This window comes from Plectropomus leopardus, chromosome 8 (genome assembly GCF_026936395.1).
Source record: "Plectropomus leopardus strain MGB_pleo_1.0 chromosome 8, ASM2693639v1, whole genome shotgun sequence".
Classification (NCBI taxonomy): Eukaryota; Metazoa; Chordata; class Actinopteri; order Perciformes; family Serranidae; genus Plectropomus; species Plectropomus leopardus.
Window position 1 is genome coordinate 8,689,527 of NC_142183.1, and position 24,558 is coordinate 8,714,084.

General features: G+C 37.1%; 1 protein-coding gene and 1 long non-coding RNA gene across 8 annotated transcripts in view; one reads left to right on the plus strand and one right to left on the minus strand.

The window, feature by feature from the left end:
* Positions 1–14,828, plus strand: part of LOC121947781 (teneurin-3) — a 284,662-nt gene extending 269,834 nt beyond the window's left edge. For all 7 annotated transcript variants that reach the window (XM_088080832.1, XM_088080831.1, XM_088080833.1 and 4 more), the window contains 3 exons: positions 7,804–9,415; positions 12,541–12,671; positions 13,251–14,828. In XM_088080832.1, the coding sequence (XP_087936958.1) occupies positions 7,804–9,415; positions 12,541–12,671; positions 13,251–14,003 (2,496 nt within the window). In that variant the 3' untranslated portion in view covers positions 14,004–14,828. The remainder of the gene's footprint in view (positions 1–7,803; positions 9,416–12,540; positions 12,672–13,250) is intronic.
* LOC148188845 (uncharacterized) overlaps positions 1–24,558 on the minus strand; it is a 53,426-nt gene that overhangs the window by 26,122 nt on the left and 2,746 nt on the right. The window contains exons 2-4 of the long non-coding RNA XR_015777205.1: positions 18,453–18,498; positions 11,745–11,825; positions 11,425–11,546 (exon numbers count right to left, since the gene is read on the minus strand). This is a non-coding gene — a long non-coding RNA (uncharacterized LOC148188845). The remainder of the gene's footprint in view (positions 1–11,424; positions 11,547–11,744; positions 11,826–18,452; positions 18,499–24,558) is intronic.

Consider the following 24,558-nt stretch of genomic DNA (forward strand, 5'->3'; position numbering starts at 1 on the left):
TTGTAATTTAGCATGTCCAAAAAATGCCGAAAGAAGGCAATAGTATAGTATGGCGAAAAAAGTCAAATTTTGACCTCTCCTAAAAATGGCTGAAATCCACTTAGAATTACTTGTAGAAATGAGTTATAGTATACAAAGTGGAAATAAAGTACAAAAAAGGCATAAAACCTCATAATTTAGCATGTCCAAAAAATGCCGAAAGAAGGCAATAGTATAGTATGGCTAAAAAGTCAAAATTTGACCCTCCTAAAATGGCTGAAAACCACTTAGAATAACTTTTAGAGACGTTATAGTATTCAAAGTGGGAATAAAGGTCAAAAAGGCCAAAAACCTTAAAAATTTAGCACGTCCAAAAAATGGCCAACAAGGCAATAGTATAGTATGGCGAAAAAAGTCAAAATTTGACCCCTCCTAAAAATGGCTGAAAACCATTTAGAATAACTTTTAGAGACGCGTTATAGTATTCAAAGTGGGAATAAAGGTCAAAAAAAGGCCAGAAACGTCATAATTTAGCACGTCCAAAAAATGGCCAACAAGGCAATAGTATAGTATGGCGAAAAAAGTCAGATTTTGACCTCTCCTAAAAATGGCTGAAAACAGCTTAGAATTACTTGTAGAAACGCGTTATAGTATACAAAGTGGAACTAAAGTACAAACAAGGCCAAAAACCTTGTAATTTAGCATGTCCAAAAATGACAAAAGAAGGCAATAGTATAGTATGGCGAAAAAAGTCAGATTTTGACCTCTCCTAAAAATGGCTGAAAACCACTTAGAATTACTTGTAGAAACGTATTATAGTATACAAAGTGGAAATAAAGTACAAAAAAGGCCAAAACCCTCATAATTTAGCATGTCCAAAAAATGCCGAAAGAAGGCAATAGTATAGTATGGCGAAAAAAGTCAAATTTTGACCTCTCCTAAAAATGGCTGAAAACCACTCAGAATGACTTGTAGAGGCGTGTTTTAGTATACAAAGTGGGAATAAAGTACAAAAAATGCATAAAACCTCATAATTTAGCATGTCCAAAAAATGACAAAAGAAGGCAATAGTATAGTATGGCGAAAAAAGTCGGATTTTGACCCCTTCTAAAAATGCCTGAAAACAGCTTAGAATTACTTGTAGAAACGCGTTATAGTATACAAAGTGGAAATAAAGTACAAAAAAGGCATAAAACCTCATAATTTAGCATGTCCAAAAAATGCCGAAAGAAGGCAATAGTATAGTATGGTGAAAAAAGTCAAAATTTGACCCCTCCTAAAAATGGCTGAAAACCACTTAGAATAACTTTTAGAGACGCGTTATAGTATTCAAAGTGGGAATAAAGGTCAAAAAAAGGCCAGAAACGTCATAATTTAGCACGTCCAAAAAATGGCCAACAAGGCAATAGTATAGTATGGCGAAAAAAGTCAGATTTTGACCCCTCCTAAAAATGGCTGAAAACAGCTTAGAATTACTTGTAGAAACGCGTTATAGTATACAAAGTGGAACTAAAGTACAAACAAGGCCAAAAACCTTGTAATTTAGCATGTCCAAAAAATGACAAAAGAAGGCAATAGTATAGTATGGCGAAAAATGTCGGATTTTGACCCCTCCTAAAAATAACTGAAAACCACTTAGAATTACTTGTAGAGGCGTGTTATAGTATACAAAGTGGAACTAAAGTACAAACAAGGCCAAAAACCTTGTAATTTAGCATGTCCAAAAAATGACCAAAGAAGGCAATAGTATAGTATGGCGAAAAAAGTCAAATTTTGACCTCTCCTAAAAATGGCTGAAATCCACTTAGAATTACTTGTAGAAACACGTTATTGTATACAAAGTGGGAATAAAGTACAAAAAAGGCATAAAACCTCATAATTTAGCATGTCCAAAAAATTACCAAAGAAGGCAATAGTATAGTATGGCGAAAAAAGTCAAATTTTGACCCCTCCTAAAAATGGCTGAAAACCACTTAGAATTACTTGTAGAGGCGTGTTTTAGTATACAAAGTGGGAATAAAGTATAAAAAAGGCCAAAAACTTCGTAATTTAGTATGTCTAAAAAAATGACGAAAGAAGGCAATAGTATAGTATGGCGAAAAAAGTCGGATTTTGACCCCTCCTAAAAATGCCTGAAAACCACTTAGAATTACTTGTAGAGGCGTGTTTTGGTATACAAAGTGGGAACAAATTACCAAAAAGGTCAAAAATGTCATAATTTAGTATGTCTAAAAAATGACGAAAGAAGGCAATAGTATAGTATGACGAAAAAAGTCAAATTTTGACCCCTCCTAAAAATGGCTGAAAACCACTTAGAATTACTTGTAGAAGCGCGTTATAGTATACAAAGTGGAACTAAAGTACAAAAAAGGCATAAAACCTCGTAATTTAGTATGTCTAAAAAATGACCAAAGAAGGCAATAGTATAGTATGGCGAAAAAAGTCAAATTTTGACCCATCCTGAAAATGGCTGAAAACTGCTTAGAATGACTTGTAGAGATGCGTTATAGTATACAAAGTGGGAATAAAGTACAAAAAAGGCCAAAACCTCGTAATTTAGCATGTCCAAAAAATGACGAAAGAAGGCAAAAAGGCGAAAAAGGTCAAATTTTGACCCCTCCTGAAAATGGCTGAAAACCACTTAGAATGACTTGTAGAGGCGTGTTTTAGTATACAAAGTGGGAATAAAGTACAAAAAAGGCACAAAACCTCATAATTTAGCATGTCCAAAAAATGACGAAAGAAGGCAATAGTATAGTATGGCGAAAAAAGTCAAATTTTGAGACCTCCTAAAAATGGCTGAAAACCACTTAGAATTACTTGTAGAAACGCGTTATAGTATACAAAGTCGAAATAAAGTACAAAAAAGGCCAAAAACCTCATAATTTAGCATGTCCAAAAAAATGACGAAACAAGGCAATAGTATAGTATGGCGAAAAAAGTCAAATTTTGACCCCTCCTGAAAATGGCTGAAAGCTACTCAGAATGACTTGTACAGACGCGTTACAGTAAAGAAAGTGGGAACAAAGTACAAAAAAAACCAAAAACCCTCATAATTTAGCATTTCCAAAAAATGCCCAAAGAAGGCAATAGTATAGTATGGCGAAAAAAGTCAAATTTTGACCCCTCCTAAAAATGGCTGAAAACTACTTAGAATGAGTTGTAGAGACCTGTCATAACAACAAAGTGGGAATAAAGGCCAAGAACGTGCAAAAACCTCATAATTTTGCATGTCGAAAAAATGGGCAAAAACGCCATAGTATAGTATGTCGAAAAATGTCAAATTTTGACATGTCATAAAAATGGCTGAAAAACACATATTAAGGCTTGCAGAGACCCATCATAACATACAAAGTGGGAATGAAGGCCAAAAAAGTCCAAAAACCTCAAATGGGCAAAAACGCTATAGTATAGTATGTCGAAAAATGTGAAATTTCGACATGTCATAAAAATGGCTGAAAAACACATACTAAGGCCTGTAGAGACCTGTCATAGTATACAAAGTCGGAATAAAGCCCAAAAATGTCCAAAAAACACATAATTTCAAACATTGAAAAAATGGCCAAAATGGCCATGGTATACTATGTCGAAAAATGTCAAATTTCGACATGTCATAAAAATGGCTGAAAACTACTTAGAATGAGTTGTAGAGACCTGTCATAACAACAAAGTGGGAATAAAGGCCAAGAACGTGCAAAAACCTCATAATTTTGCATGTCGAAAAAATGGGCAAAAACGCCATAGTATAGTATGTCGAAAAATGTCAAATATCGACATGTCATATTATAGCTTGTACAGACCTATCATAGTGTACAAAGTGGGAATAAAGACCAAGAAAGTCCAAAAAACGCAATAATTTCAAACGTCGAAAAAGTGGCCAAAAACACCATGGTGTCAAATTTCGACATGTCATTAAAATGGCTGAAAACCACATATTAAGGCCTGTGGAGACCTGTCATAGTATACAAAGTGGGAATTAAGGCCAAAAAAGTCCAAAAAACCTAATAATACACAGTCAATTCCGTGTCCATTGAGAAATGCGTTGTACATACAGCTTAAAATATTGCTTATAAAACATATTAAGTGAGTTTGTGTGCTGGTGTTTGCATGTATGTGTGTTTGCATGTTTGTATGCATGCTTTATATGTTAAATGTTTATGTATATGCATGTATGTTTATCTGTGTAAATTGACAGGGATGTATGTTTATAAATGTATGCCTGTATGTGAAAATATAGTGGAAGTTAATATGTAAAATTAGATTTTTGTTTGAGTGTATTACTATGTATATAAATTGCTAATTAACTAATTGATGAGTAGCTCAGAAGTGGTAGGAAATAATACGTTTATGCTTTCTTTTACTCCTTTTCAAGTATGTAAGATTTAATGTTTGTTATGAGAATCTATTATTTGACTTGTGTATAATTTATTATCCATTTTAATAATTGCTTTTTTGTTTACATCTTTTTGTTTTATTTTTACGTGTTCAAAATAAATCTCTCTCCTTACTTCAACATTTTTATCATATTTTTAACTGGCATACTATAATATGTCTTTTTTTGTATTCTTACGAAATACTATATTATGACTTTTGGGTGATATTTCATCAACATACTTTGACAGTTTTATGATATGTCTGACGACATACTATGGTTTGACTTTTTGGTGACATGTCAAACGACATACTATACTGTGCGAATTTAAAGATATTTTTGACAGCATACTATATTAGGACTTTTTGATGATATTTTTAATTATACAGGATTCTATGAAATTTTCTGAAATTTTGGACAGCACAGTATAATATGACATTTTGGTGATATTTTGGACGGCATACTACACCTAAGGCTTGTGTATTTTGTTGATGATATGCTGACAATTTTATGATATTTCTGACATACTCAACTATAACTTTTTTTAATGATATTTTTGACGAGATACTATACAAATATGTTTTTATGATATTTCTGACAATATACTGTGATGTTTTTTAAATTAACATGCTTTACTACAACATTGTGACATTTAACTACATACGTTACTATGATACTATGAAATACTATGATATTAATTTTTTATGGTATGTATGACAATGTATGTACAATGTATGTTACTTAGTACACTAAATGTACTAAGTGTTTTACAGAGGTACAAGAGGTGTAAGAATGAGGAAAGACTGTGACGACAGTCAGTCTTTGTCACTTGAGAAAGTAAAACATCACCGTTGTGCCTTTTGTTTGTGTGCAGGTGCATGCACGTATGTATGTACTTATCTGTGTTTGTGTGTATGCATGCTTTATGTGGTAAATATGTGTGTATATGTATGCATGTGTATCTGTGTAAAGTTACAGGGATGTATGTGTATATATGGGTGTGTGTGTGTGTGTGTAAACGTATGTTGTAGATGAATTTCATGAACTGATGAATAGCTCAGAAGGGGTAGGAAATAACATGTTTATACTTTCCTCTACCCCTTTTCAAATATGTGTCATTTTTGTTGTCATCCATATCAATTATCATTTTATTTACAACTATACTATGACATTTTTATGATTTTTTTAAATGACATACTAAACTGATTTTTTTTTAAATTACATTTCTGACAACATACTATACTGTGACTTTTTTATATTTTTTAATGACATACTATGATAGTTTTTTAATGACATAAAACACTGACTTTTTTTTGTTTTTTTGAAGGCATACTATATACTATGGCATTTTTGTGCCATTTTAAATGTCATACTATACTATAGAGCTGCATAATTACTTGAAAAAAGTAAAAAACAATCTTGATTCATATTCAATTACATGTAACTAAAGAAGCCTAACTTGAGAAATACCAAAGCTCGGACTGAAGTTAGGACTGTTCTGTTTCGGCTAAGTTTCTAGTTTAGGATTAGATAGCGCTTTTTTTGTAAATTAAATTAGGAGACATGGTTTTACAAAAGCTTTAACCCTACATATAACTCAAAACTGAGATAAAAGATTTCAGAGTTTCTGTCCCCTTGAAGACATTAATGCGTCCTGTACTGTTTAGAGCAGTTCTGTCACTGTTAATGTTTTAATTGTGACTTGCTAAGATGCTGCAGATGAAAATCAGCTTACCTACTCTCGCATGGTGAATCAAATAGTAACATTTATATGTATAAGATTGTTTAAAAAAAAAAAAGTAGCTGAAACCAAGACAGACTGGACACCTGACACCTAATAATAGTGTAAACTGCTTACTGCTGCCAGGGAGGAGTACAAATTTAAAAGCTGTGTTAATACAGAGGCAACACACTGCGCAATGGGCAGGCTATAATTATATGAAACCCTGAGAGAGTACAATTTTCACATTTAACAACTGAGTAAATACAGTCGTTAAATATATGTGTGACTGCAACAACTAAAATTGTGTTTTGGATGTTTTGGGAAATGGTTGATTCATCCAGTTTGTGTGGGTTTCAGGTATTCTGCTCCTAGCTTTATAGTATTCTTTAGAAAATAGATTAATGTGCCCCCTTGCTAAATAAAGAATACAGTGAGGCTGAATTATGGCCATAGTGATTTAAAGAGTATATTATGCCACTCATATACTACCCAAAAAAACTGCAGGAGTCTGCAAAACTGGCAGGTCTTTTGATCTCTCTGCTGTTACATCATGTCAAACAGCAAAATATTTCCTGCTGTATCGCTCCATCTCCTCCCCAAAAATATCCTTTTTGCAGAGTGTATTTAAGATTGCTCTGAGATGCTCAGCTATAAAAACATGCAGAGATTTTCCTCAGCCACTCCCGGCCGCATCCTTTTATTGCGTGACCTGAAGAGGCCACGGCAACACCGACAGAAGGAACACAGAGAGCTCAGGGAGCACAGGGAACCTCTGTGTCGCAACGGATGACTGGGCTTGACATTTTAACAGAAAGGGTGGTAAACCTTTAGAAGACAGAGCACACTCCAAACTGCACACGCTAAATTAATTAAACCAGTCTCTGTGGGTAATAAGAGATCGGAGTAAACATGTCAAATACTTGTGTATGTCGACTTTTAAACAATCATTAACAGTTGAACGTATTGAAAAAAACCAAACGCCAGCACTGTAAGAGGTATTTAACATAAAATCCTTTTTTTAAAATACTTGAAACTAAAGCCATACATTCTGCATTAACAGATTAGACAATAGGCAGCACGGTCATCTTCTGAAGTCCGTAACACATCAAGCCAACATCCAAGAACTAGTGGGGACAAAAGCCCCCTGCTGTGTTGCCTCACATCGCCGTGTTTCGGCCAAAAAATGGCACCATACCAGCAGACGGCGGTCGTCTGTAATAGTCATTCAAAACAGGAAATAGTAAAACCACCATGATGCTAGCTGACCAGTTAACACTTTAAACTACACAATATTGAAAGAACAAAGCATATTTCTTGTGCGCCAGTGAACAACAACACAACCCACCGGGAAAAGTTTCTGAGCTCAATAGTTAAAGAAAAACAATCTCACCTCATTTAACACGTTTGTTTCGACCTCCCCGCTAAACTTGAGCTCTTTGTTTACATTGTGCTGAGTTGAGCAGCCAATCGCAGTGATTTCATTCACTGATGGGCTCCAAAGACGAATTGAAAAAAGCCGATGAGGGCCGATGGTGCGGAACAAACCGCTGCGATGAGGGCCACAGGCGCTCACCGTCAGCCCAAAGTATGACGGACAACCATCGGCTTGGTGTGTCACGGTCATAAGACTGTAAATATGTGCTCACATTGTCCAGCAGTATATGTATATTATGTATCAATATTGAACTTAATAACTACAACTTCAACTATTTTGCTTTTTCCCCTTTAGTCCATGGTTCTCCTGCTCCACAGTCAACGGCAGTACATATTTGACTTCGACTCTCTGGACCGCCTTTCTGCTGTCACGATGCCAAGCGTGGCCCGCTACACCATGCAGACCATCCGCTCGGTGGGCTACTACAGAAACCTTTATCACCCTCCGGAGAGCAACGCCTCGGTGGTTGTGGACTACAGCGAAGACGGCCTCCTTCTGAGAGTAGCTCACCTCGGCACAGGCCGGAGGGTTCTGTACAGATACCGGCGTCAGAACAAAATCTCAGAGATCCTGTACGACAGCACGAGAGTCAGCTTCACCTATGATGAGACGGCGGGAGTGCTTAAGACCGTCAACCTGCAGAACGAAGGATTTATCTGCTCCATCCGTTACCGCCAAGTGGGCCCCCTGGTGGACCGGCAGATTTTCCGCTTCAGCGAGGACGGCATGGTCAACGCACGCTTTGACTACACCTACGACAGCAGCCTGCGTGTCACCAGCGTGCAAGGCGTCATCAACGAAACGCCACTGCCCATCGATCTATACCAGTTTGATGACATCTCAGGAAAGGTGGAACAGTTTGGGAAGTTTGGAGTGATCTACTATGATATCAATCAGATCATATCCACAGCAGTTATGACCTACACCAAGCACTTTGATGCACACGGACGCATCAAGGAGATCCAGTATGAGATATTCCGCTCGCTCATGTACTGGATCACTTTCCAGTACGATGACGTGGGGCGAGTCACCAAGAGAGAGATCAAGATCGGTCCCTTTGCAAACACCACCAAGTACAGCTACGAGTACGACGTGGACGGTCAGCTCCAGACTGTGTACCTGAACGAGAAAGTGATGTGGCGCTACACGTATGACCTGAACGGAAATCTACACCTGCTGAATGCAGGAAACAGCGCCAGACTTCTTCCTCTGCGCTACGACTTGAGAGACCGCATCACCCGCCTTGGAGACATCCAATACAGAATGGATGAAGACGGTTTTCTCCGTCAGAGGGGAGCAGAAATCTTTGAGTATAACTCAAAAGGACTGTTGGTGCGAGTTTACAGCAAGAGCAGCGGCTGGACCATCCAGTACCGCTACGATGGACTCGGACGCAGAGTGTCCACCAAGACAAGCTTGGGCCAACACCTGCAATACTTCTACGCCGACCTGAGCTACCCGGCCAGGATTACACATGTATACAACCACTCCAGCTCCGAGATCACCTCGCTCTACTACGACCTCCAAGGCCACCTGTTTGCGATGGAGATCAGCAGCGGGGAGGAGTTCTACATCGCCTGTGATAACACCGGCACACCTCTGGCCGTCTTCACCAGCAACGGCCTGCTGGTCAAACAGCTGCAGTACACGGCGTACGGCGAGGTCTACTTCGACTCCAACCCAGACTTCCAGCTGGTGCTCGGGTTTCACGGAGGACTGTACGAACCTCTGACAAAACTGCTGCACTTCGGGGAGCAGGATTATGACATCATGTCCGGGAGGTGGACTGTTCCAGACGTCTCTACCTGGCAAAAAGTTGGCAAAGAGCCAGCTCCTTTCAACCTCTACATGTTCAGAAACAACAACCCCATCAGCAAAGTCCATGAAGTGAGAGAATATGTTGCAGGTAAGAAATTTATTCCTATTGATTATTCTTATCAGGGCTGCAACTAATGGATTTTCATTCTTGATTCTATTGCTGATGAATTTCTCAATGAACAATTGTATCTATAAAAGTTACATTTAAATTTAGGACTGTATATATTTACACAAGGAATAGTGTAGAACACTATATATGATCTATACTTTTCATGGTCTGTAAGATATGAAATCGATTTTGAAGACATAAATCATTACTGTATATACCAGGCAGGCTTTGAGTTTGTGTTAATTGTTGTGTGCTTTAGGGGTTTTGTAATGTGCTCAGTTGAACTGTGAGTATGAATGTTATGTATGTGTATTTATGTAATCTAGTAAATTAAATATTATTAATGAAAATAATGGAGACGCCAGGAAGTGTAGCTACTGTTTAAAACAGAAGCTAATGAGGATCTTAACAAACAAACATTATAACTTGCATATTCCATCTTCTACTTTTCATCTGACCAGTAGCCCAAATATATTTAGTTTACTGTCTTATGAATTAAAAAACAAATTATAATTTCCCCAAAAAAGTTTCCAATTAATTTTCTGTCAATCAACTAATTTAAAGTTACTAGCAGCTGTACTTTTATATTTACTTTTTTACTTACTTTATACTTTTATATTTTTTAGAATATTATTTCATTTTGAGAAAAATTTCTTTACTAAGCAGTTTTAAGTTTTAAGGGAAAATTTGCCGCCTTTTATGTGGATGTCTATTCAGTGTTGATGGCTAATGTTGCCAGTATAAACCATAAATTCCTCAGCATGTACTATTTTTCTCGAGAAGACGGAGTTCTTCTATTCGCGGATCCCTACTGATGATGCCTACGTAGTAGGGCTACACCTAACGATTATTTTTTTATTGATTAATCTATCAATTATTTTTTCAATTAATCATTTTTATTACTCAATAAATATAACAACAACTTGTGACTTGTGTAAAATGACATTTTAAAACTTGTCATACACAGCAGGGCATTATTCTCCAACAAAAACAGGCCAGTCTTAACTGGTAATCTGTGTTTTACAGTCTGATATAAAGTCTCTCCAAAACAAAATTAATGTAAGACTCAAGTAAGACACTCAAGTAAAAGGAATGTAGTGCAATTTACATTTAGCAGTCCAACAGCAAAATAAATAAAACAATGTAAAATACAAGTCACTTCACAAAACCTCAAAACTAGCAGTCCAACAAAACATCTTACAGTAAAATCGGTGTAATTTCAATAACACTATAACTTTTCTCTCACAGAAATAATAATAACGAGTACATTCTTTCTGCATCAAAATAGTCCAGCCTTAACTGGGCCTTAAGGCATATCGCTGCCTGCTGATATGAGTGCTGTATTTCTATATTTATAAGCACATATTCCTCTCATTAATGAAGTTATACAAGCTCCTGCACAGCTGACAACCCCATCCTGTAAATATTTCAAAATAAAATGCATTGTATCGGCAACTGATGGCATTCTGTCCACAGAGACACAGACAGATAGCTTTTGTTTTGAAAGGGAAGCAAGGAAGTTGATGTAATACAAACATATTTGTATTTCCTCATCTCTGTAACAGAGAGACTTTAAACTGCAGGATAAAGTGGTACAGAGTCAACAAACATGAGCGTCGCATAAAAAAAAGGGCGAGCCACAGTTTCTTTAGATGTGCTGCAGCTGACACGCAGCTCAGACGCGCCTGACACGCGCTGCTCGGCTGAGCAGTGTGCACGCTCTAACTTGATACATGAGCGCAGATACAAAAAACAACACATGGCGCTGCTCACACTCTTATCGATTATGTCGATTATGTTGATTATGTCGATTAAGTCGACGCGTTGCCCCAGCCCTGCGACATACTGTATATCAGGATGCAAGCTTATGACGGCCAGAGCTATTATTAGCCTACAAAAGTTTGACCCTCTTTTGCCTACTTTTTGGGGTTTTTTTCGCCAGAACAGTGAGGACGGCTTTATAAATTGCAGCTATATTTCTCACTTACTTGCTTACATAGGCCTCTCTGTCTTGTGTCGTCCTCTCCGGCTGTTGCTACGTCAGTCTCTTCTGTTTGAACTTTTGCTCTGAGCTCCTTCTCCAGGTGTTTTTGGGTCTTCCTCTGTACTTCTGCAGGTGACAAAATAAAAACACAACGGCTCTGCAGTTTTAATCAGCGTGAACTAAGACGGCAGCAGAGGGCAGCATGTTATAGATTCTGCTTTTGACCTTTCATTATAAAGCAAATCTGAAATTACTCAGACTGTTTTGCTAAGAGGCAACTCAACAAAATAGCTTACAATAGTGAAAAATGACAAAAATACTCACTCAGTCTTCATCTCGGTCCCTCTGGGCTTGCTGCTCTTGGTCGTCTTTTCCAGTTTATCTTCAGGATTCTCCAGCACGCTTCTGTCCAGGAAAAGAGTAAATAAAACTTAAATTTAATGCATAGTAACACAGAAGCACACAGAGGCTCTCAGGTTTGGTGTCAGCGACTGTATCCAACAAAAACTGCCCACACTGAAATTCATAGCAGCAGAGCGACTTAGTTTCTGTTGGCATCAGAGGGCAATTTGAGCAAAGGCACCAGCGCTCTGTGTTTGTTCTTGGCAGTTCTGGAGGGCCTGAAGCACAGCGGCCTCCACTGCATTTCTTAGGCTGTGACATTTTCCACCCATTACATTCTTTGCATTTTGGGACTCCATTCTCACTATTAGATCATTTTGCAAACACTTCTTCGTATCCTCGCTGGGAGGAGTAAAGATGAAAGGAAGAGACACCGGTGAGGAAAGAGTGGAGGCAAGCTGGTGTAATCTCAAACTGTCTGTAGCCAAAATCAAGCCTGTTGTTCTTCCTTGCCCCCAGTTTTGGCACTGTCACATCAACAGTGCTTGATGCAGGAAGAACAACAGATTTTACAGCCCTGTCGATTCAATAAAGCAGGCACTGAGGACCTCGCTTCAAAACATACTACATTTAGCATCGACACTGATCGGACATCGCCATAAAAGTGATTAATTTTGCATTTAAATGCAGTATGCATAACAGAGCTTGATGGTATGGTACAAAAGTATTTCTGTTGTAACTCACTCACTAAAAACCCTAATTTATTTTTGCTGCACAGATGTGAACAGCTGGCTTGTAACCTTTGGCTTTCATCTCCACAACACCATCCCCGGCTTTCCGGTCCCAAAGTTCGATTTAAGCATGCCGTCCTATGAACTGAAGAAGAGTCAGCGCTGGGATGATTTGCCGGTGGGTAAATTAATCCTTCTCATGCATATTGAACACGAAATAAACAACTACAGTACTCCTCCAGCCAACAGAAAATATGCTTTTGAAAGAGTAGGAGATCAGACAGACAACAAAAAAAAATATTTTTTTCTATTGTTTTTCTCTTACTGTATTTTGAAGCTGCCATCTCTTAATTGGATTGCTATGTATTTCATAGACTATCAATTTTAATTGGGCCATATTTGCATAATAATACGCACAATAAGCACAAAGTGTATTTTCCTCTGTATTGTTTTATTTACCAGTTGAACACAATGTCTGATTTTATGTGTAATATTTTGGTGTTGCTGCTGTTTAAACAATCTTCTGAGGCTATTTATGTAGCTTCTTTGGTTTAAGGCTTTAACACAAAGAGTGTTGCTGTAAAATTGTCATGGGGGATTTATCTACTTTTGGCTTGAGAACACAGCTTGAAAAGACCATTATCTTAGACGGGGATGAGAAACTCCCTGAAGCAGAGCAGAAGCTGGTTCTAAATGGCCTGGAGAGTCAGGTTCTGCCATGTTCAGGCGTTAACGTTTCACTGCACTTTTCCTACAGTCTATCTCTGGGGTCCAGCAGGAAGTAACCAGACAAGCGCATTCTCTCTTGTCATTCGAGCGGCTGCCAGAGGTCCATCTCACTCGAGGTCGCAGAGGTGAAAAGTCTTGGCTGTGGTTCTCGGCGGCAATGTCTCCCATCGGAAGAGCCGTTATGTTTGCCATCTACAAGGGCAGCGTTCACACTCACACGCTCAACGTGGCCAGTGAGGACTGCATCAAGGTTGCAACAATCCTCAACAACGCTTTCTATTTGGAAGACCTCCACTTCACTATCGAAGGACGGGACACGCACTACTTTGTCAAGCCAGGCCTTCCGGACGCCGACCTTGCTGCATTGCACCTCACCAGTGGACACAAGACTCTAGAGAATGGCGTCAACGTGACTGTTTCCCAGTCCACCACAGTCATGGATAGTCGGACGCGGCGTTTTGCAGATGTGGAGATCCGTGCTGGTGCTTTAGCTCTCCACATCCGCTACGGATCCACGGTGGACGAGGAAAAAGCGCGTGTTGTCGAGCTCGCTCGTCAGCGTGCTCTTGCGGGTGCGTGGGCGAGAGAACAGCAGCGAGTGCGAGATGGCGAGGAGGGGGTCCGGCCCTGGACAGAGGGGGAGAAGAGGCAGCTTCTGAGTAGTGGAAAAGTTTTGGGTTACGACGGATACTATGTGCTCTCCATCGAGCAGTACCCAGAGTTAGCAGACAGCGCTAATAACATCCACTTTCTTCGGCAAAGTGAAATTGGGAAAAGGTAACAACACGAGGTGCATTTTCTGCCAAAGAGACTTTGTTTTGGTGGAGACATACAAACGGACAAAATTAAAAGCAACTGTAATCAAAAGTTGCTGCTATGTACCCTGAGTGTCGTGTGTTTTTGTAAAAAAGAAAAACGAAAAAAATACAAGGGGTCAAAAGCAATGCTGTGCATTGTGACCTCGGGACTACAGAGTAAATGTATAACTACACCAAGCCTTAACATGGCAATTACAGGTCAGTTCCTCTGTTGCACAAGCCTTTTGGACTCTGGACTCTGACACAGAGGAATAGTGGTGTTTTTTGGGAAACAGTGAGCTAATTTAGGTGTTTTATGTTTTTTTGTTTTCATCGAGACAAGTCTGGCTCAAAGTATTATACGAGCAAAGGAAATGTTTACATTATGCATATCTGCACTTCAGTAGAAGTACGGGGCTCGAGAGTTCACACTCCTGGAGCGAGCGGTGTCCTTGAGCAAATGTTTGTTTTTAAAATCAGAGACTTCTGACGTTAGAGATATCCTCACCAAACAACCACTATGTATACCAGATTTAGCACTGTAAACATTGAAAGCATCAAAATGTCTTATTCTCTTTGAGATGCTTTTAAACTGAAAAAAAAGAATTTCCATGTTTAAATACCCAATATTCATTGTGGAGATTAAAAAAAAAAAAAAAAAAAGGACAATGACGGTATGACGAACTCTGTTGTGGGGGGAAAAGGCACAGATGTGTCTTGGATAGCACAGGGACACCATGTTTTGTAAATTATGCAAGAGTTTTATGGCGTTTTTTTTAAGAAACTGAATAAATGTCTGTATTAGTCATATTAACAGTAATTTATGTTGTGTTTATACATAACAAATAAAGTCCAGCTGGTTTTAATTTTTTTTTTTTTTTTTTTTTTAATTTTTCAGCATTTTTTTTTCACGTTCCTCCTGATATGGCTATGTGGGGCTTCTTCACAATGCTCTGTTTAAGTAATTAACAGAAACCTGTGCATGTAGTGACAAGTATTTACAAGTGGTGATGTATCTATAACATGCAGTCAACTATTATTTCCACTAAATTTAATGTTTATTGGGCATAATGCCTTTTGACCTGGCTTCCTGTCCAATGAATATTTCATCAACACAAATATTTCATGAACCCATCTCACATAAACAAGGTTACAGTGGATCCAAATATAGATCACATCCATGTTCTCGGTAGGTAAACTTTTTTTGGATGTTAAATGCACTCATGGATTAAAATGATATTGGGGTTCTTTTTTGGTGTGTTTTGTTCTCTTGAGAATTGGACTAAGGTCTGTTTTTTTGTTATCTTACTTAACAAGGGTTCAGTTTTACAATGAATATTCAGTATGAGGTGAGAAAGTGATGCGGTAAGAGCTGGCACGTTCACTCAGACACTAATTTATACGCAATATTTTTGCCTGGCAATATCCTGGCAATGCATGGATGCCAAGTATAATTTTTTTGTTACATAAATTATTAATTTACAAATAAAAATAAATCTTTTGGTAGCTCACTAGAATAATGAATCAATATGTTTTTTTCAGTCCATTAGATACTATTTGCTGCAAAACAAAGACAGAGTGAGATGAATAGACTGAAAACTTTACCTTATCAAATGAAACAGGTGCGGACAAAGCTATCTTTGCAGGATAAATTTGACAGTTAAAAAAGTTAATCACAATAAATGTTATTGCTATACTCAATATATCACAACACATTAAGAATTGCTTTAATATTTTATCGTGACTTCAATGTGATAAAATCGTATCGCGGGGCTCTGGTTATTTCCACCTCTACTAATTTAAATAACGCTTTAAGGTGAAGTGTGTAAGATTTAGGGGGTCTGGGCGGCATCTAGTGGTGAATTGGCGTTGTAATGAGCTTACGTTTCTTATTTCTTTCTCAAGTTTATTCCTGCAGTGTTCAGAAGGCTTTTATTGTGAAACTAATTTCTGCAGAGGTCTTTTCCTCTCCAAAACAAATGGAGCACGTGGTTAAAACTTCCGAAAACCCTGAATAAAGCAGTTTGATGTTACAAATCAGTAAATCTCCGATGCTGTTTGGGATGGTACTTCAGGCGGCTCGTCCACCACATGTTACTGTGTGGTCACTGTAATCCTCTGATTCTCTGATAACTTAAGATCCAGATGTTGGGAGCGCCTGGTGGCTCAGTGGGTAGAGCGGTGCCCTGTATACAGGGGTTGTGTCCCCTCTCTCTCTCTCCTCCTTTCACACTTAAGCTGTCCTGACAGTTAAAGGCAATAAAAAGCCCCAAAAATAATCTTTAAAAAAAAAGATCCAGATGTTGAGTAGATTTTCACCATAAACCAAATAATCCTCTTTCTTTCTAAAACAAACTGAGCCTGGTGATATAAACCAGAAAAACTATACACAACACACTTCCATTTACTTTGTATTGGAACCGACTGAAAACATTAATGAATAAATAAAAAACATTAAAGATTAAAAAAATACATCCTCTGAGCTACAAAGTCAAAGAAGACAAATGCAGCATTGATTTGAAGTCAGCTGCTTGAAGCTGTTCTGGACTGAAGTAAGTTGAAGCTAAAGATATTTGAGTGTAACTAACCTAAAACAAAGACACCTGCCTGATATAATCCACTGAGTTTGCATCAAAACCACAAAGGATATGGTAGGTATAAGTTAACTTGTGAACATTTGATAGCTCAATTTTAAAATCACGTGGCTTTCCCGTGCTCGGCGTGATTCATCAAAGCGCAGAGCTCTGATGACAGAATTCATAATTCGGAAAACAACTCCATATGAGAGTGATTTCTTTTTCATGGTAAACTTCAAACAGAATTTCAAACCAAATGGGTGCAGAATATTCCTCGCTCAAAGCTTGTTTTATGCTGTTGTTTCTGACCTCCCCCCTGCTCCTCAAACATCCCACAGAGTCTTTGTACGCTCTCAGAAATTTAACAATGTTTCATGACATATAGAGCTTTAAAAAAGCTGCATCTCTTTAAATGATGTGCAGCTCACAATCTAAAACACATGCCTTTAAAGTTCCCATCAGACTCCCTCAGGGCAAACCACCCCCCTTCACCACCAACTGATAATGAAATGTCTTATTAAAGTTCTCCTGTGAGCTATTGTCTGTTGTTCCTTCACACTGAAATTACAGTGAACTCGTACGAACCCCCATTTGTTTTGATATATCCATACAAAGAGTTTCAAACTCCACCAAAACCCTGCTGAAATGTCTTCAAATGCAAACTCTGCTCTGCCAAATATGAGGCGTTCAAATCTCTCATTCTCTTAAAAGTCCTCTGATGCTCCCTAGTGGTATGCAGAGCATAGTTCAGAAAGTCATCCAGTCCTCCAACTGTTTAATGTACACATCATGTAGCGGTGCGTTTATTATAACAGCAGCCATCACTTTAACTCCCAGAGAAGTCAGAAAATATTGCTGCTTGAACTTCAAATAATTCATTAAAATTCTAGTGATTAGCCAGATGTTAGGAGAGAAAAAAAATCTGGATACTCCAGGTTAATCTAAAGAGATATCAAAAAGAATAGATCAACCACTAATATTAAAATGATCCGCAGTGCCGCTGCAGTATCACACTGTGACCACAGTCGGCACTGCCAAAGCAACAGAGCGGCACATCACTGCGCACTGCAACTAGACCGACTTCAAAGGCTTATATAAAAGAGATGGCACGACTTTGCAAGAACATCAAAGACCCCGAAAGCATCACGCAATAACCACATCAGAGCATAGGGGAGAAAAAAAAAAAAAGGGGGCATGTTTCATAATTCAATTGAGCTTCATTTTACGCACCTAACACAAAAGTAGCCATATGGAATCACACTGCCAGACATGAAATGATCCTGCAGCCTATACGTCCCGACTCAGAGGCACAGTCACATCACAGAGAGGAACTTATGCATCATATATGACGCTTGACGTCACAAGGAGGGGTTCATTTTGGAGTCGTGCTATGAATTTCTGAAAAGCCACTCTAATTCTATTACAATCATGTGACGTGGAGCCTGGGAGTAAAGAAAGCTCCAGTAATTCAAAGTGAAGTTGGATTTGCAGCGATAACGCGGCGATCATTGATGTGATATTAGAAATATGCAATCAAGTGCATCAACCGTGCTGATTAGATAATTTTGAACACATGGTATAGTCAACAGATTGAGCTCCCTAATGAGCTTCTAGTAAATAAAATAACAGTGTGGAGCTGATTGCATCTCCAAGGGCATTGCACATTTTAAAATATAAAATTGACACCCCCTCCTCTAATAGTATACATTTCAAAACAGTCTCTTTTTTTGGGGTCAAAACTCATCTCAGACTTGATGTCCTTCATGACTTTTTCCAAACCTGCTTCCTCTGCCAGCCAGTGTTATTAGATTTTCACAAGCACACAAGGTGATACTGTTCATTATTGCTTTTACTCACCTTCAGCTGACAACTTGTGGACGTTCTCGTTTTCTCTCGACAGGACCTGCAGAGGCAAATCAAATTTGAGGTTTGTAAGAGGCTGCCAAAATTTCATCTCCAATCATTTCAGGTATTTCTTTGTAGGATTTTATATACAGTGAGGAGAAGTAAACCCTTTTTACATTTACATTTTCCCAAGACTCAAATGTTACCCAATAGAGAGATTAAATAAATTAAAAGTAATGATTATACAATTACCAAAACAAAAAAAGCTTATTTTTTCAATTATTCTCTGAAGCACATGATTTTTGGAAATAAATCAAATGCTTGCACTCATGACCTTGTTATTACAGGGCTCCTACAGCCTACTGCGAACTGGATTTAAGACTTTTAAAGACTTTTTAACACCACTTGGAATTAAATTTAAGACAAATTGTACAGAAGCCAATATTGATGGGAAAAAATGGACCAACATCAGTTACTTAAGGATTGGAGGAAACTTATTTTATTTTTCAAATATTAATTTTAATGTAAAATTATGACTCTTTGGTGATGTTAAAGAGGTTATCTTTAAATTGTTATTATTATTACCATTATTACTATTATTATTATTATTGTTATTATTATTATTATCTTTGAGCTTTTGACATGCAATGTCACAAAAAAGGTTATAAAAATCCCATCTTCAGTGTCTAAACATTTTAAGACTTTTTACAGACTCGCAGAAACCCTGTTATATTTCTTTTTAAATTCTGCCTATTATACAAAACAAATCACTGCAAAAAAACACAATTTCTTTCTGTTTTAAGGTTGCAATGGTATGAGATTTTTACAGTATGATAAATGTATCTGAAAATATCAATGTTTCACACAATTACTATTATCAGTATCAGTGAATGAAAACAAGAGCAGTTTATATATATATATATATATATATATATATATATATATATATATATATATATATATATATATATATATATATATATATATATATATATAAACAAACACTTCATAGGAATAAAATATTTTTCACCATGAACCATTTTTTTCAAGGAAGTAGCAGTCAAGAAGGAGACGAAATGCATCTGTTAAGTTACATTTAAAAAAAAAAAAACATACATAAGTCAATGTACACAGTATGATAATTAATTTCCAGGCCTTAAAACTGATATATCTCTGCAACACTAATCTGTAGATTTCCACCACATGCAGGTGCCAAAAGTCACCAAAAACTGCTATTTTTTTTCCAAACACAAGGGTTATGTTAAAACTACAGACACTGAGAAGGGCCAACGTGTCTTATGATCACACAGAATAATTATTTTATGATCTGGACAGAACAGGCTTTGTTCTGAGCTTTGACACAAACTCCGTTTTCTTGTGGACACAAAATAATCTTTTGATCTTGACCTAAACTTTCACTGGACGATCATCAGATATAAAAATGCCGTCTGACATGGTAAAAATCTATAAGCAGCAGACATACAGCAGTCTCTGATTTTGCTGCTCACTTTGACATCAAGTTATTACAGCCTTAAGTCGAACAAATATCGCAGCACCATTATAATTTTTCTGCATAACAATGCTGCTAGTTTACTGCGGTGACTTCCTACCGTCTACCTTTAGTGGCCTCTTTTCTATCATTAAGTAAACTAAACTGACCAAGTATGGGATATTTCATATTATATCCAATGCATAACAATAACTGTGCAGAAAAACTGATAAAACTGAACTGCACAATTAACCCAAATGGTGAACGCAATAATTGCAGGACGTTTGTCTAAAATTAGCAGTTTGGATTAATTTGAGCTGATTATTTCCTGTGTTGCATCAGAGATTCATTTTTCAAAAATATTTTTAGGAACTTTTTGTAGGAATTTCTGTCTGTTTTTCCTATTTGTATTATTTTAATGTCTTGAAAAATAATCTAAACTTTAAAAATAAATTTGATTTATTGTTCTTTGCAGAAATTAATGAAATGCTGGGATAATGGTATATTTAATAATGGTACATTTTAAAAAAAAGTTTCAAGTTTCAAGTTTTTTTTTTACATCACTTAAAATCAAGGAAGCCTCATAACCCCGCATCAAACTAGTGGTTTACTGCCTTATCTTGTGACCAAACCACATAAATCACCTTAATGTTTCTATATTATTCCCATAATGTAGATGAGCGGTTAGTCTACAATATAGTCACTTCGGAGCAAACATATGATAAATGTGGCTGATTGCATTTTAACTATTTAATTAATTAATTTTAATTCAGCTTTGTAGTCAGTATAATTGGATTATAACTCTGAGAGCAACCTGCTAAAAAAGTGTCAAAATTACATAAGAGTTGAGGTAATTAGCGTATGTATATGCACTGTGAATATAATGCACAATGAGATACAGTTTATCAGGAGTGCAAGGACATTTTTCTTTGATTACATCCAACCATTATATCTGATCATCAGAATAATGATGAGTTTTAATCTCAGCATCATATTATTTAATGATTGCGGGAACATTAAGTTAATTAAAGTGGTGCTGAGATAATTCAGGGTGTCTACAGGTATTAGACATTAACAATTAATGCTTTTCAAGAACCTTTCAAGATCATTTTGCTTTAACTGAGGTTTTAAAAAAACAATTCAAGTATTGCACGTGAGTGTAAACATAACTTTGTAGCCCCATGCAGAAGCAGGTTTTATGTAGGAATGTGGTTTCAAGAGTGTGTAGAGGTAAATCAAAGTTTTGCAAGTGCAAGTATGAAGTGAAAAAACAGTATTAGGCTCTGTTGTAAACATTTGTAAGATAAGATAAGACAAAGATAAAGTAAACAGTATAATTCATTAACTGTAGAAAAACACAGAGCAGAATAATAAGTAAACATTAAAAAAACAGCAGTAAATAAACAACAGAAACAAAAAGCAATGTAATCAGTTAACAGTAAAAGCTAAATATATTAAATGGACTAAAAATAGGCTGAATTGATATTATTAAGTGCTTGTGGCCTTGTGCCTTTTCAAGAGTGTCAGACACTGAGTCATGAGACTGGCTCTAAATTCACACTTTTATTTATTATATTTTCAATTGTGCTTTAGTGACTTAAAGGCCGATAATTCTGTGCAACGCTGTGCTAAAAGCACAATAATTGGTGCAACAATTTTTACTGTGTAATATTCTTTTCAATATCCTACTTGACTTGCACTTACACTGCTCTTTTATGTATATTTAACATACGATAATAATACATATATTTTTTAATATTCTAAAGATTTTACATGCTAGTTTCATACTTTATAATAAAGCATATTTTGATCTTTTTGCATACTTCATGTCCTTAGCCTTTTATAGTCCTTTTATATTTTGAATACTTCACATACTACACATATTTTTTATATTTTTGCATACTTAGGTTACTACGAATTTTACATTTTTTTACACTTAACGTACAAATTCCACATATTTTTGTATACGTCACATACTTAGTATATTACACATATTGTCTGCATAATTTTATATTTTTCATTACCCTGCCTACTTGTGTTTTTTATTGTAGCATAATACACATATTTCAGTTAAGTATTTCTGTTTTCTGAAGGACCTGTGGACCCCTGTTGCAACAATTATTAAAGAAAAGTGATTTGCAATATGTAATGATTTCCTCTAGTATTTCTTGCTGACTGGATGGCTGTAACTCAGGCAGAAAGATCGAAGTGTAGCTCTAAATATTCAAATATTTAACTATCTTTTGTCCAATCTTTCTGTTTGTTACTTTTATTGAACACCACATTGATACACACATTGATTATGTTTTGGAGTTAATTATTCTTTAAGCTCCTAAAATGACGGCAGTGTAGAAGAAGTCTAAAATTAAAACCGGATGTGTAGCTGAAGGTAACGTATGGCGGAGCTGACATTTAAACTCTGGCACAACTGCAGAGTTCAAGGACGCGGCGCATATAGAGAGGAGGACAGTTTAACTTTCATTGGGTTTTGTTACAAAGTAGTCAGGCAAAAACAGGCCATATACCTGCTTTCTTTTAATCAGTGACTCCCTCAGACCTTGGAGATAATACATAATGACACGTGCGTCCTATCAGTGAGATGGACAGGTCTGTTAAAGCTTCCAAGATTTACACAGATAGCCTCCTCTCGTCTCAAGCGTCTCATCCTCTGTTCCCCCTCTCTCACTCGCATCCCATTCATCCCGGCTAAATAGGAACAAGAACAAAGCATTTTGGGGGCTGCGTCTGCTCCTCTTGCTCAGTCTGCAGCCTTATATTGCTAGTCTTGTACCATGTCCCAATTCAGAAATAGCTGCTTGTTATCATCCCTCTGATCTTCTGAGGACAGTTGCACAGGCTGTTGGGACTTTACTTGAGAAGTCTACAAAGAGTGTGGGTGAAAAACAAGGGCGCTAATGATCTTGGAGAGATTTAGAGAGAGTGGATTGAGGATTCAGAGTCTTACGCTGATGAAACTGGGTTAACTGTTGTTCAAAAAGAATCTGCTCGCTGCGATTGACAGCGTGTTGTGCTGCGGTTCGATCTGGCCAATCGTGAAAGAAAACAAATATTACCCATGAGCTGCATTAGACAGCTGATGATGCGGGCCTAACAGACAGACTATTCAGCTCCCAGCAAGCTTTAGATCATCAGTCTGACGGTACGTGATTTGTCAGATTTACAGGAACGTAAACAAAATTAGCGAGTCATACGTTCTTTAACATTATGTACAGTCCACGCACTCTCTCACTGACCTTAGAACCATGCATCTGCACTGATGTTCACTCAGGTGAATAAAATATTAACCAATCTGCAAATATTTACAGATGAGTCCAATGACCCAGAGAGTGGCATCAGTGATTCCTGGAGGGCTTTGTGAAGGGATTACCTTACATCATGAGTCAGTGTTTATGCTTTTTCAGCGGTTACAGAGTGTCAAAAAGAGCTCACGGTTAAAAATTCAAATACTATCAACAGAGTTAACTCTAAGTCAATTAGATATGTGTAAATTGAGGATTATAACTATTAATTAAACAGAAATAAAACCTCAAAATAAGTTTTTATGTTGTAGAAATAGGGCTGGGCGACATGGAGAAAAAAAATCACAATATTTATAACCAAAAATCTCAATATCAATATTGCAACATTTGCTTTGCTGTACTGTACTGTGTATTTATATTTACACATCATTTTAAATGAGGGCTCGGCCTCAATGATTTTTGAGTCTAAATAAATAAATTAAATCCTGATGTCAAGGGCGTAGGTTTTGTTTTGACTTTTGCAGGGGACACATATGAAATGTAGGGATGGAGGCAGAGTCCCGTATCAGGTCACCAGAGGGTGAGCCGCAAAAAAAAGTGATTTGCTGGTGCTATTTTGGCTTAATTTTACTTTCAAGTTTGGTTTGGGGTGATAAAAAAACCCATGCAGGAAAATTTGTAGGTGTTGAATAATAAATGCATTTAAATACTATTTATTTAATATAACTGTTCAACATTTTAATTATCTGACTGTTGAATTTGTCTATCAGCTTTCTCTTTTGCGTCAGGTTATGAGAGCCGCTTCAGTCTGATGTGTTACTAACAGGCATGGTAAATGTGGAGATGTGCCGCCCAATATTACCAGAATAAGCAACAATATTTGAACTGTATTTCTTGAATCACCTTTGTTTAAAATATATATCTGAGTTCCACATGTATGAAATGTCTGATACAATACTATACAATACCATATGATACTATACGATACGATGCAATACAATATGACACGATACGATATGATACGATACAATATTCCTGTATGGAAATTTGTCTTGGACTCAGTGCTTCACCGATAACGCCTCCACAGTTACGATAAAACAATAATCACACCATTACATTAAAAACACAACAGTATAAACAAAACCAACATCCGATGAACCAAAAGCAGCAGCATGAGTCCGGGTCGCCAGCCAGGCAGTGCCAACATCAATGTCTCACAATGATCGCTTTAAAAGTGTAATATTTTACAGTTGCGTTTGGGAGCTGTTCTTAAAAATCAGACCCTTGCAGCACTCGGATGGGGTCCTGCGACAGGAAATTTTTAGTGTCAAAAACATAATGTCCTGAACTCTGGTGATTTTTTTTATGC